General features: G+C 43.3%; 1 protein-coding gene across 1 annotated transcript in view; it reads left to right on the top strand.

The window, feature by feature from the left end:
• siah2l (seven in absentia homolog 2 (Drosophila)-like) overlaps positions 1 to 11459 on the top strand; it is a 20813-nt gene extending 9354 nt beyond the window's left edge. Inside the window, exon 2 of the mRNA XM_060890579.1 lies at positions 8942 to 11459. Within this exon, the coding sequence (XP_060746562.1) occupies positions 8942 to 9493 (552 nt within the window). The 3' untranslated portion in view covers positions 9494 to 11459. The remainder of the gene's footprint in view (positions 1 to 8941) is intronic.
• The last annotated feature ends 3541 nt before the right edge of the window (positions 11460 to 15000 follow it).

Here is a 15000-nt window from a genome sequence, read left to right as displayed (position 1 = left end):
TGGAATTAATAGATTTTTTTAAATTTTCTTTTTAAATTTTGATTACATACAAAGTCTCCTGTTTGTTTATTCTTTTATAACATTTTAGTTGTTTTTATTTGATAATTTTTATTAAACTGGATTTTTTATTATTATTATTATTATTATTTAATATTTGAATTTTTTTTCTTCCCCAATCTCCATCTGCTCCACTTGAAGACCAAGAGGGTGGAGGAAGAGACGATAATAATAATTTCTGGTGTGTGTGTGTGTGTGTGTGTGTGTGTGGCAAGCTGCCAGTCTGTTCCCTTCCCCTAGTCAAGTCCTTGTACTGAGTGGTGTGATTGACAGCTGCTCTCTCGCTCTTTTTGAAGTGCATTACAGGCTGAAAGAGGGATGAAGATGATGATGATGATGGCGATTGTTTGCTATGAGTTATTGATCTTCGGCGAGGCGTCACATAAAATATTCAGCTCTTGGTAGAAATCTGTTGGGACTTCCTGTTAATATCAAACTTGAAGCGTCGTGTAAATCGTTGCAGGTTCATGTGTCAAATGACTCATCTCTTGTTTTATTAGTGTGAAAGAGAGGACTGCGCTTACAGAGCGATAACTCATACCGTACTGCAGTTAAAGTTAAACCATGTAAAAACGCTGCTGGGCGTCACGCAGACATTATGTCACACCTTCCCTGTAGGAATGACGGAAACGTACGTGTTAAAGAAAAAAAGGGCAGTTTTGCTGAATCAGGAGCCGTCAGGTTTGGAGCTGAACGCTACAGGACCGTAAATCCACAGACATCAGCACTTAATAACATTTGTTCCCTTTCTCTCGTGCCACCGTTCCTCCGTTATCCCCAGTGCATCTTTCATCTCTCATTATGGAGTCCTAATTAAAACCCCCGGGCTGTCGGAACTGAGGTACTCCTCCCCTGCCTCATGAGGGAGGGAGCAAGCATGAGAGAGAGAGGGAAAGAGCGAGAGAGCACGAGCATGAGGGAGAGAGCGCGAGCATGAGGGAAAGAGCGAGAGAGCACGAGCATGAGGGAGAGAGGGAAAGAGAGAGGGAGAGAGCGCGAGCATGGTGGAGAGAGCGCGAGTATGAGGGGGAGAGAGAGGGAGGGAGCGCAAGCATGAGAGAGAGAGAGAGCATGAGGGAGAAAGGGAAAGAGAGAGAGGGAGAGCGGGAAAGAAAGAGAGAGCACGAGCATGAGGGGGAGAGAGAGAGAGAGAGAGAGAGAGTGCGCAAGCATGTGAGAGAGCATGAGAGCGAGAGGGAGTGCAAGCATGGGAGAGAGAGAGAGAGAGCACAAGCATGAGGGAGAGAGGGAAAGAGAGAGAGCATGAAGGAGAGAGAGAGTCTCAGCGAGGCTCCTTTAATTGTAACCCCCTGATTGTGCTGCCACTTTCACTCTGCAGCTAAAAATAGATCGCCTTTTCCACTGCAGGGAAACCAAGTAGTGCCAAGATTGTGTGTGTGTGTGTGGGTCTGTGTGTGTGTGTGTGGGTCTGTGTGTCTGTGTGTGGGTCTGTGTGTGTCTGTGTGTGGGTCTGTGTCTGTGTGTGGGTCTGTGTGTGTGTCTGTGTGTGTGTGTGTGTGGGTCTGTGTGTGTGTGTGTGTGTGGGTCTGTGTGTGTGTGTGTGGGTCTGTGTGTGTGTGTGTGTGGGTCTGTGTGTGTATGTGTGTGGGTCTGTGTGTGTGTGTGTGTGTGGGTCTGTGTGTGTGGGTCTGTGTGTGTGGGTGTGTGGGTCTGTGTGTGTGGGTCTGTGTCTGTGTGTGTGTGTGTGTGTGTGTGTGTGTGTGGGTCTGTGTGTGTGTGGAACACAGCAGGGGGAGGTTGAGGTGTTTACAATGCAGCAGGAGTCACCGTGTCCATCACTGAGATAAAAGCCGTCTCTGGCACTTCATCTCCTGATCTCTTGGTCTCAGCTGCAGGTGATGAGATGACGGCAGATTTCAGGAAAAGCTCGTTGCCAGAGGACAGAGAGGGAGGGAAAGGATAAAGGACCGAGAGAAGGGAAAGGGTGAAAGCAGAGGCAACAGTTTTGGCAGCTAGGCTGACTGAATAATACACACACACACACACACACACCACACACACACACACACACACTTAAATGGCTTCTTGGCTATGTTTTGATTTCTTTTGATTACTACTGTAGAGCAAGACCCGCCTCCGGGGGGCGGGGCATATTCACAGAGAACATTTCATTGGACGATCATGTTTTGTTTTGGTGCTTCATTTCCCAGATGTAATGAGCAACAATTTCAATAACAATACAAAACTGTGAACAATAACAATTTCTACCTTTTATCTGTACATGTTTAAATATGTATTTTATGTAAACATACAAATACGTAAATATTTATTTATTTAAATTTATTATCCCCTTATATAGTCGATCAGAGTAATTCTGAGATCCATAAACATCTGCAGACGAGGGAAAGAAGGGGTGGTGGGAGACTCGCTTGTGCTCTCTCTCTCTCTCTCTCTCTCACACTCACACACACACACACACACACACACACACACACACACGCACCAACCAACCATACAGAGCGATCCTCCTCCTCCTCGTCCTCTTTCTCTTTGCCCCCTCCCGTCTCGTGCAAGCGTTCTGCTAGTGCTGCAGTCCAGAATGTTTTTCTTCTCCGGCGAATCATCTCACACACACACGAGCGTGCGTGCACACACACACACACACACACACGAGCAGAGAGACGAGGAGAAACGGAGCGAGATCGAGAGGAACGATAGACGAGTGAACGTGCTTTTATCCGGAAAGGACCGCCGCTGTGTGTCGATTCACGCGTAGTGTGTGGAGCTGCACACACAAGCTGTTGCTCTTGTCAGGCTTTTGGTTTTTGTGTGTGTGGGTTTGGAGGAGGATTTTTAGAAAGCTGGAACCGTTGATATGACGAGCTGCTTTTAAAAAAAAAAAAAAGCAGTTGTGGTTTGTGTGTTTGGTAAATAGTAGTACGTCGTTAATTCTTACCTAACTAAGTGTGTGTGTGTGTGAGAGAGCAAACTGCAGCCGTGTCTCTCTAATGACTGCATGCGTATTCTGTGTTTTGGCACTAGAGGAGAACCAGATGTCCTCTCTAGGTTTCTCTTTGCAGGACACACTACATCTTTGTCAGTAACCAAGGAGAGTAAATAGAGTAATTATTTACCTCGCTCTCTCTGTCTCAAACACACACACACACGCGCGTGTAGCAGCTTTGTTTGGATGAGTGTGTTGTGTTCCCGGACAACTGAGGCGAACACCTCTCTTCTTTCTCCGACCCTGTAGTGTTTTGGTTTTTTTTGGTCAGCTTTTACGACGCTGCTAGAGATCGTTCAGGTCAAGCGAGTGTGAGCTTTGCATCCGCGTGTCGTGTCGTGATGCTGTGTCCGGCTTCCTGCCTGCCGCTCCTGAAGGAGCTGTCTCAGTGGCGTTGTTTGCTCGGTTGGCATCGTCAGCACGGCGTTTGTGCCCCGAGCTCCAGCCGTCCCGTTTGTCCCACCAGACCGCTGCCTGAGAGCGAGGTGAGTACCGAGTCCATGAGGAGGCGCTTCGAGTCCCTCAGAGCATTTCATCCTCCACCTTCGTTATTGTTGTTCACCACGTGTACAGATCTCTACTGTAATCACTCACCAACTTCATCCTTGTACTTTTTAATCGTTATTTCAGGATTTTGCGATTTTTGTCATGTATCTAGGTACAATGAAATTTTATTTATTTATTTATCTATTAAAACCTGTGTCGACTTTCACTTATGATGTCATTTATTCTGTCAAGTTGCACAATTTAAAATCTAACGAGACAAATCGACAAGAGGATTTTAATTTCTGATAGAATTTTATTAATAACTAATAATTATTATTATAACTTAATATAATTATTAATAACTAGTAATAACTACTTTGCTTTAAAATTTATATATATATATATATATATATATATATATATATATATATATATATATATATATATATATATATATATATATAATTATTATTATTATTTTTTTATTTTTTTTATTTTTAACTGAAGCGATTCACGGTTAAACTACTTCAGTCAGAAATCACACGTGTGGTAAAGATGACAAATGTAATAGAAAAAAACGTTTGTGGTTACAAAAAGAAATAAATGGTGGATCGGATAGTCGAGAAAAGAAAAAGACGGATTTTTAAACATGAATTAGAGTTTCTGTAGCGGCTGCTAGTGGAGCTGCTCGAGTTTATGACGTAGAAATGAGTTAAATGTCACGCGTGCGGCGTGATGCGGTCGGTTAATAAACGATTCGTGTTCGGCTCAGATTTTAATAACCTGTGACTTTCTGAGTAACTGTGACACGATGGAAGAGTCTGATCACGTGTCCATCCAGTCTTCCTAATCTAATTGCCTCAGCTCTGAAACTTTTAGCCGGATTGCTATTGATTCTAGATTAGTTAGCGCTTCCCTGAGGGATTCTGCTCCGCCCCATCCTGCATTGCTCCGCCCACAGAATCCCGGTACTGACCGGGATCAGATTTCTGACTGCAGCGAGAACTGCGTGTGTTTTACGGGAGTAAAGATGGACGTAGTTTAGGTTTCCTAGATGTCTTGGTGTCGTGTAGAGGGACGTCATGTCACTGAGAAGTGAGAGAGAGAGATACATCTCCCTTCATCCATCTCTCCCTCTCCCTTCATCCATCTCTCACTCTTTCTCTCCCTCTCCCTTCATCTATCTCTCACTCTTTCTCTCCCTTCATCCATCTCTCACTCTTTCTCTCCCTTCATCCATCTCTCACTCTCTCTCCCTCTCCCTTCATTCATCTCTCACTCTTTCTCTCCCTCTCTCTCTCACTCCCCCTTATTCAATCTCTTTCTCCTTCTCTCTCTCTCTGTTTCCCTCTTTGTCACTCTTTTTCACTATTTGTCTATTTATCTTTCTCTCTCACTGTGTGTCTGTCTGTCTGTGTGTCTGTCTGTGTGTCTGTCTGTGTGTCTGTCTGTGTGTCTGTCTGTGTGTCTGTCTGTGTGTCTGTCTGTGTGTGTATACGCTCAGGACCCATGAGAGAAAACCAGAAATGGTCACAATAGCATCATTACTTTCTGTCTCTCTCTCTCTCTCTCTCTCTCTCTCTCGCACACACTCACACTCACACACACACACACACACACACACACACAGCTGTGTGACATTCACTGACACTTGATGGAGAGCGCAGGTCACCTCGTCGCTCTGCTCTGACAATCAATTGTGTCCCAGTTTATCTTTGTAGGCCAGAAAGCTGCCATGAACATTAACAAAAAACAGCTTCTGCTGGAGAATTTCAGATGTGGAATCTGTTTGTTTTTTTTTTTTTAGAGAGAAAGATTAGCTTTTTTTATTATTATTTTCTTAAGTACATAAGATTTATACTAAAACTGACAGGTCTGAGGTGCAGAAGGAAGAAAAGAGACAAAGGAGGGATGGCAGAAGGGAAGAGAGAAAAGAATGGGAGGACAAAATGAAGGAAGGATGGTTAAAAGGAGAGAAGAAAAGGATAAAGAAAATGAAAGGAAAAAACGGAGGGAAAGGTGCGAAAAGGAGGAAAGACGGAATACGAGCGAAAGAAAAAAAAATAATCGAAGTCAAGGAAAGAAGGAAACGTGGGGAAATAGAAAGGAAGAAATGAAGGTCAAATTTAAGGCAAGGAAATAGGAGAGAATAAATGAAGGAAGGAAGAGAGAGAAAAAGGGAAGGGAGGAAGGAAAAAAAAATGGAAGGAAACAAAGGACAGAAATGAAGTAAAGGAAGGAAAGAGAAGAAGCTGATCTTTTTCCAATAAATAATTCAGGAAGGCGAACTAGTTTTAAGGCCGGCGTTTTGAATAAAGCTTTTCTCTCAGGCTTCAGTCCCTTGTAGCAAAAAAAAATCATGTTATTTTTACACTGATTGCAAGAAATTAAAAAATCTTTGTTACTTTTGGATTTGAACTAATGATACGATCAGTGCTGAGGGTGAGAGAGCGAGAGAGAGAGAAAGGGTGAGAGAGAGTGAGAGAGAGAGAGAGAGAGAACGTGAGAAAGCACGCGAGAGAGAGAGAGTGAGCGAGCATCACCGGAACTTTCTGCAATCGAGGTGTAATATATATCCTGTTTTGAATAGTGCTTCAAACAAAAAGAAACATGTTTGACCTCCGAACGTAGGGACGCTGGTTAACTGACCTCATGGGACGTGATTTGCAACTTAAACGCGGAAATGTGTCAATAATTTAGTAGCCGAGCTTCACGAGGCAAGGCGAGTCTGGCTCAGAGTCAGGCCGTACACGAAAGCCGACGCCGAGCGAGGCCTCCCGGAGCCACTGCCTTAATTAAAATAAAAGCGCTTGAAGGGAGCTCAAGGTGGAGAGAGGAGTGATGGAAGGGTAGATGGGTGGAGATGAGATCAGCAGCTCCAACTGCTAGTGACGTTTACCTTCTGATTTTATGATGCAAGATTAATTACTCTGGTGGTCTGGCTTCTTGTATTTTTTTTTTCATCGAGACTTCAGATCTCAACTGTGTGTGTGTGTGTGTGTGTGTGTGTGTGTGGAGATGATGGAAACTACAAATTGCTAACGTATCAAGAACCCGTTCCACAACCCATAAGCACCTCTGACGCTTTCCGTTCCAGATCCAGGAGCTAATTCGTATCCAGGACCTCGTTCATATCGTCTCATTCTCAGCTCAAGTAAACTAGAGAGTGAGAGAGAGCTACAGAAGGCTTTATCACCATCCCGCTGCTTGTGGGATTACTGCACCAAATCCTGCCTCCTTCTCATTAAAAAGAAAGATAAGAGGATCATCCGGCAATTGACTTTGCTCCCCCGATGACTTTGGCTCGAACGATTTGAAAGTCCTGAGGTAAAAGTGGAGGAATACAAGAAGGATTAGTGAGATGACTTGACTAGCAGGGTGTTTGGACCTTGGCCAGGTACTAATGAGAATACTAATGAAAGACAATTAGTCACAAATTGGGCACGTGCAAGACGTAAGACAGAGCGGTTCTTTTGTTCCTCGGACACTTCTTAACAGACGAGGTGTCGTCTGTAAGCGGTGGTGCTGGTCTGCCAGACGTCATGGGATGCTGGGTATTGACTGTCAATCAAAGATCAGGTTATTGCCGATAACTCAACTATTTTTTACCCGTTATATCGTATTATTATTATTATTATTATACGACTAGTCAAGTACTTGGCCGAGCATTCCATATACATCGTTACCACGACGTAAAGTGGGCGTTTCCGGAGGTCTTGGAAAAACGCAAGCCTCTTTCAAAAAAGAAAACAAAACGGCGTACTACGAAGGACAAAACAGTCATACAGGTAGATTTATTTTAGTAAACAAATAAATAACCAAAAACTACGGTTAGGGTTAGATTATCAAATAGGCCACGCCTACCCGATGACGCAATATCTGTTACGCTGTCCTGAAATCCCTGGAAATAAGTGCATCCCGTAATGAGAGAAGGATTCGGGACTGGTGTTGAGGAGGCTCCAATTCAACCTGAGGAGGCAAAGGTTCTTCCAGACCAACCTTGGTGTGAACCCTGTCTTCATGGAGCTCACTTTGTGAGGATTTCAGCGAGATTGTCAAGCTGGAACAGATTTGAGTTTGAGCGAAGTAAAATCGTAACGCTACAACACGTGCTTCCACTTTTTGTGGCAAGAACCACATATAGATGCGGTGTGATTTTTCAGGTGTCTACTTACTTTTGGCAATGCCACGTAGGTCTTTTAAGCGGTTTTTTTTTTTTTGGAAACGGAGACCTAGCTTGCTCCGGTGGAATGAAACCAGATTGTGGGGTATGTCTAAACGTTTAACTTCTCTGTAGTTGAAATGCGTTAACCTTGCAGGCTCACCGTGATTTCCACCATCAACATGATCTCTGAAATGATTACCAAAGGTCTAATGATATCCACAATTCATCACCCGGTTCTCCTTAAGCTCCTTTAGCTGTCGTTGTCCTCTTATTCTCTGTGGACTCACGTTTTTTTTTTTTAACAATGCACTAAACCCAACAAGCAGCAGCTCGTTTTTGACACCGTACTAAGCTGATAAAATACCTAGGAAAAGATCCGTTTATCAGGTTATTGCAGGTTTCGCACCCTTTGTTGATACACGAGTCTAAATCCCCAGTAGTTGTTGTCTGTTATGTGCACTGTGACTTTGGGGAGTGTCAGACTTGCAGTGCATGCATTTCCATTAAAAGGTTCATGTTTGACCTTCAGCGATCCTTCCTGGCTTAGTAATCAAGGAAAGAGCTTTGCTATCTCCCAGAGCAATTCATTTTCAGGTGACTGCCCTGGTCCCTCCCACTCTTATTTCCTAACGACGCTTCCCGTCATCTGCGTTTAGAGAATAAGGGCCCCGGACCTTTCGTGACCCAATTCAAAGCAAGGCATCCACGTGCTGTAGGATATAGCACACGTGACCCTACCAGTATTGCCCTTATAACTAATTTATAGACACGTCCTCCCTCTCACTTGCCTTGACACTGGTATCCTTTATCTGCCCACACTTTGCCCCTCCACTTTCTTTAACTTGTTTGTCCACCTTTGTTCTGCCCCATCTTCCTCTGCTCTGCCCCATCTTCCTCTGCTCTTTTACACACCTCAGCTCAAATTCTAGGTTACTCATTGTGCTGAATTGTATAAATGATTCCATCTGATTTCCCGCCTCATTGTTCATCCATCTTCACTCTGTTTCTTTTTTTTTCTTTTTTTACTTTTGTGATTTTTCTTTTTCTTTCCCAATTATTTCCAGAAACCTGGTTCATGCACAAGTCAGACCTTCTTGTAGGCTACATAAAAGGTTTTTAAAATTCAGTAAAAACCTAAACAGGAAAGCCACTTGGTGTTCATACTCGATAACGGTCAAGGATAACGCACAGGTACGGACAGGAACGCAAATATATTCCAGATTTAACGTATTTTTTTCTTTCTTTCTTTCTTCTTTCCCTCTCTGTAGTATGCCTCGGCAGGTTGCCTGCTGTCGCTGCACCACAGCGAGAAACCAGAGCATGAGGAGGTTTGCGAGTTCCGCCCGTACACCTGCCCCTGCCCTGGTGCTTCTTGCAAATGGCAGGGCTCCCTAGAAGCGGTCATGCCCCACCTCATGCATGCCCACAAATCTATCACCACACTACAAGGTGAAGACATTGTCTTTCTGGCAACAGACATCAACCTGCCCGGTGCGGTGGACTGGGTCATGATGCAGTCCTGTTTCGGCCACCATTTCATGCTGGTGCTGGAGAAACAGGAGAAGTACGAAGGCCACCAGCAGTTCTTTGCGATCGTGCTTCTCATCGGCACTCGCAAACAGGCTGAGAACTTCGCGTACCGCCTCGAGCTGAACGGCAACCGCAGGCGGCTCACGTGGGAAGCGACACCGCGGTCTATTCATGATGGTGTAGCCGCGGCGATCATGAACAGCGATTGCCTCGTCTTTGACACCTCCATCGCCCACCTGTTTGCTGACAACGGGAACCTGGGCATCAACGTGACCATTTCCATGTGCTGAGGTAGCAGTCCCAACTCAATAGCGTGGCTTTCCCAGGGATTTACTGTTGTACCAAGACAGGGTGGAGGGCCGATGAGAAAGAACAGCACGTCAGGAGATGTATACATTTGTGTATGTGTCCTTTTCAAGAAATGTTCCTCGCAAGATGGCGCATAAACAGCTTCAGTCCGGGTTAAAATCCAGAGCCTGGCCCTGTCTACAACAGGACGTCCACAGCCAACATGCCATGCGCTGTGGTCCAGAAGCTCGAGCCAGGCCTGACGACAGGCCTCAAAGAGTTTTTCATAGCATGGCTGCTTCACACGACATACGTGTGACATGAAATTTTGCACTGACTTTTCAAATCGAATCATGACTGTGTAGATGCTAAAAATGTGCAGCTCCAAGTAACTAAATGGTGTACACGGTGGAAATAAAGTTAACTTGCAACTTCACTTCACTGCACTTGTGAGCCACCAGGTCTGTCAAGCAAATGCATGACTTCTTTGCATATTCATGGTTTAGTTGTGTTTATAGAGTTTATCTTTATTCACATCACCGCCACCATCACAACCACCGAATAATTATGGAAACTTCACCTGGTGTGAACGACGACCGAGCAGACATTTTGCTCCAAAACCCTGGAGCCAAAGGTTTCCTTCATTAATCGAGAGAAATATAAATACTGGCAGTTTGTCTCAACCTTTTTTCCAGCCATATGCTATTCTTCATATCACTGAAATAAATCTCCTCACAAACTGTATGTTTGAATCTTGATACTTGAAAGTTTTCGAACTGTGGTACTCGTCGTGTATCGCCACGATCCTAGTCCGGTTTCTGATGACTGCATGTAAACGGTACGCCATCGGCTAACCGCTCTCGGATGCACGTACGCCGCGTCGGAACGGTTCAGGGTTTCAGGATTGCCTGTGATTTTGTTCTCTACCTAATTATTATTTTTTTTCTTTCTAAATAATAACAAAAGATGAAAGTTTTTGTAAATATTCACAAAAAAAAAAAAATAGTTTTGTTATTTGCTGTGTGCTATTGTTATGTCTCTTTAAATGGGCTGTTTGGTCTAGCTTGATTTGTGCTCCAGCTTTTTAAACGGCAACTCCGAGATTATTTGGGACATGGGTTTTTTTTTTCTTTTCTTCTTCTTCTTTTCTTCTAGGTGAATCAACCTTGCAGCGCCTTACTTGTATACAACCGCAACCTTTCAGAGTCCATCAGGGCTCCTGCTGAAATTCAGGTCTGTAATCCAGGACTCTGATTTGAAGAGCATTATTCTTAAATAATGGCATTATGGGGAACGAAGAACAATAAAAACATGTTTTATAAAACCTCCACAACTCCACAGCAGTAGCCTAAACACAGAAAAACAGAAATAATCCCAAACCTCTACACGAATACCTCTGATGTCAAACACGTCTGTAAGTGGACTCGATCCCTGGACCCTGGCGGTCTTCGGTTTAACAATTCACTCATCGTTCTCTGTCATGCTTATTTAAATATAGAAATTTCAGTCTTTATTGTTTCCTTTAGAACGTAATGTGTTCGTGTCTGTCTTAATGGGTTTGTGTTAACATGGTGGAAGACTTTAAGGAAACGTTAAGGTTTATATCGTCAGCTCGTCAGCGTGCACCATTTCCAAGCACGGTTTGAAGCCCCCGGTTGCCACGGTAACTCGATATCGTAGCCCGACGGATATTCAAGCATGGAAGCGGTTTTATAGGCATTCATGAAACCTACCATGATGCTAAATTACACAAAATGTCCCCTGATGATGATGATGATTTTCCTGCTGATCGGATCCATTTCTTCGAAAATGACACGAATATCATGAAGGTATTTCTACCCCACACGATACGTGACGCCTGTTAATTAATGTCTCAATAAATGACTTTAAACTGGGGGGAAAAAAATTAAAAAATTAAATTCTACTCTAATCAATCCTGATATTAAATAAAAGACTGTTTAAAATTGATGTTCATTATTTTTTTTTTCCAATGTTATGTAAATCAATTGCTTTCTAGTATGTAATTATTTAAAGTAAAAAAGAGACAAACGTATGTGACCAGATTTGTAATAAACGTTAACAGCTGTGCTGTGAGGAATCGAGAGTCTTGACTGTCCATTGAAGCTCCTTTTAACCTAAAGCTGGTTTTGCATCGTACGATTTTCCAGCACAATTAAAAAAAAAACGCCCATCCTTAAAGAAGCCCTTAGATACGAGTTTACTCCCACGAGCTAGTTTCACGAGCGCTACTGTTCCCTTCACCTGCTCAAATGTTTTGATGATGAACGTTATATGTATTAGCAGATTGCTAACTGTTCTAATGACATACACTCACCAGAGCAATCTCTACTACCTATTTCCACACGAAAAGTCATATATGACTGTATAAGATGAAACCTGGTCAGAACGTGAACGGTGATTAATTATAGGTAAAAGATTTAGCGGGGAACTGAAGAAACGTCAGACCCAACACACTGTACGGTTTGTCTGAGGGATCGTATGAGCAAATCGCTCGGATTTGTCAGGTTACCGCGTCCTTCGTAAATCACGTACTGTTGAATCGAGGCTAAGAAGAACGACCTGGAAGATTTAAAGCCAACAATAGGAGGCAGGGGCGTAGCACAGGATCGTGGGCCCTACGCAATGATACTGTGTGGGGGCCCCTATTTCACTTTTTTTTAATGATAATGTAAAATGAATAGCAATTAGTAAATTAAAATTTGCATTACTATAGACAGGACATATGATTCAGTGATTTAGTAACCACTTGTGAATTACTGCCTTATGTAGTACCTGTGTAGAAGTACCAAAAGGATTAATTAATTAAACAATGACAGAAGTGATGGCTTCTGTGACGGTGTATTAATTCAGAATGAAGCGCATCACTTAGTGGCACGCTCGATGACGTCATCACGCAGGTACATCAACTAATGACAATTAATCCAATAAACGCGCTAAATTAAACACTTGTTTTATGTAACATACAAATTGGAAATCAACCACTATCCAATGAACACTATTTAATGAATACTAATGAGTATTATGGGGGGCACGGTGGCTTAGTGGTTAGCACGTTTGCCTCACACCTCCAGGGTCGGGGTTCGATTCCTGGAAGAATCCGCCTTGTGTGTGTGGAGTTTGCATGTTCTCCCCGTGCCTCGGGGGTTTCCTCCGGGTACTCCGGTTTCCTCCCCCGGTCCAAAGACATGCATGAGATAGGCACAGGCTCCCCGTGACCCGAGGTAGTTCAGATAAGCGGTAGAAAATGAATGAATGAATAATGAGTATTATAAAAATATATGTAACATTTTTATAATGCATTTATTCAGTATATCACACTTACAGCATTGAAATATATCATGTATAAAATAGTATAACAACGTGTTATTTGCATTCATGTCAATGCAGCAGCACTGCATATCATATTTTGATCATAATACATATGTCCTAACCTTTAAAATACTGTAGATGGAACAACTCAGTATCTTTTTATAAAAAATTGCAGTTTAACAATATTTAATTGAACTGTGTTTTATTAACAAATAAAATCAAACATTAAACACTCAACATGGCATCCTTTGTGATGTAAAACATTGCACTCACTCACTCATCTTCTACCGCTTATCTGAACTCCATCGGGTCATGGGGAGCCTGTGCCTATCTCAGGTGTCATCGGGCATCAAGGCAGGATACACCCTGGACGGAGTGCCAACCCATCGCAGGGCACACACACACTCTCATTCACTCACGCAATGACACACTACGGACAATTTTCCAGAGATGCCAATCAACCTACCATGCATGTCTTTGGACCGGGGGAGGAAACCGGAGTACCCAGAGGAAACCCCCGAGGCACGGGGAGAACATGCAAACTCCACACACACAAGGCGGAGGTGGGAATCGAACCCTGGAGGTGTGAGGCGAGCATGCTAACCACTAAGCCACCGTGCCTCCCTGTAAAACATTGCAGTATTTCCAAAAAAAGAAGAAAAATTGCAAATAGCTCCTTGCCTCAAAAGCAAATCTGGCTAAATCTAAAAAAATAAATAAATACAAAAAGATTGGATGCTGATATTGACAACATTGCAAACATTGTTTTATATTCACATTTAATCTCTAAAACTACTTCTCACACTTTCCGTGTTACTTCAGAGTTTAGTAGTATGATAAGAACATTTATCACATGCTTGGAAACAAGTTGTGTCTTATGGAAATAGAGACAACTGTGCAGCAACTTTTATTTTACTAGCTAGCACTGACTAAAACAGATCGACATTGTGCAGTGCTTTAGATCTCACCTGCTCTCTTTAGAAGAAAACTTGTGAGGAGTTGTTTTCCCTCATTTTGTTTTCTTTAGCCAGATTTTGGTTTTGACATCATGTGCAACGGTGGCGCCAGTATCGCGTCTCTCAACACCTGCGGAACACTCACAAACTCCCCTGTATCATCCACCAAGTCTGTGCACTCTCTACTATCCCTCACAGCCAATGCGCGCTTTGCATCGCTTCTAGGCAACCAATAAAATTATGTCCAGTCTGTGCATTGCCGCATGCACGCTCGAGGAGGGAGGGGTCTACGTAGATTCGTGTCAAAGCAGCGGAGAACTAGAAGTAGCACATACACTCTGTCAAATACATCGCGCAGATAATAAAATAATAACATTAATGCAAATTATAAAATGATCGTCGAGGGCCCCTCACATGCCAGGGCCCTATGTACTCAGTCACCCTTTTCCCCCCACTTACGACGCCCCTGATAGGAGGACGGTGTTTAGGACCGCTACTAATCACAATAAATTGGTGAAATGCAGTGGCGGTTCTAGGATTTTTCAGGGGCCATTCAGGGGCCAAGTACAGGGTACATTCAAGCACACAAAATAATTTATTCAGTATGGTGCAAATACATTTCAGCAGTCATTCCTTTTTCAAACGCCAATTGTTTGGGGGTGGAATTGCATCTGTGATCGTTGTGAAAAATTCTCCGGTTGCGCTTCTCGTCGACGATTGATGGAACATGGGCCAATCAGGGGCCAATCAGATTTCAGCAGGGGCCAGGGCCCCTGTGGCCCCGCCTCTAGAACCACCCCTGAAGCATTTTCCCTGTTTAGTAGCATCTTTCGATACATTTCACTGAAATGCAAGATGCTGATACATTTGACTGAAAGATGCTACTAAACAGGGAAAATCTTCATCCCAGATCTCGTACAGCGTGATGAGAAACAATCTGGTTGTCCATTAGCGCTGAAAATCACACAGTCTAAGCCCAGCTTTAGATGCATAACGTGACAGTTCTCGTTCTTTTGACGTTTATCCAAGGTGGTAGAACGTATCCGAGAACGTACCTGAGGATCACGGTTCTGAGATTTAAACCGGGAACCTTCTACAACAAAGCAAGCGAAATCTCTGCTTCTGTGTGTTTTATTATTTACCCTGAGGGAAAAAAATAATCAGAAGATTTCTGTAGAAACACATCAGCTAGTTCAGAAATCCCCACAGGATTCATGTGCCAC

The sequence above is a fragment of the Tachysurus vachellii genome, chromosome 17 (assembly GCF_030014155.1).
Source record: "Tachysurus vachellii isolate PV-2020 chromosome 17, HZAU_Pvac_v1, whole genome shotgun sequence".
In the NCBI taxonomy this organism is placed as follows: domain Eukaryota; kingdom Metazoa; phylum Chordata; class Actinopteri; order Siluriformes; family Bagridae; genus Tachysurus; species Tachysurus vachellii.
This window is presented reverse-complemented; position numbering and strand designations above follow the sequence as displayed.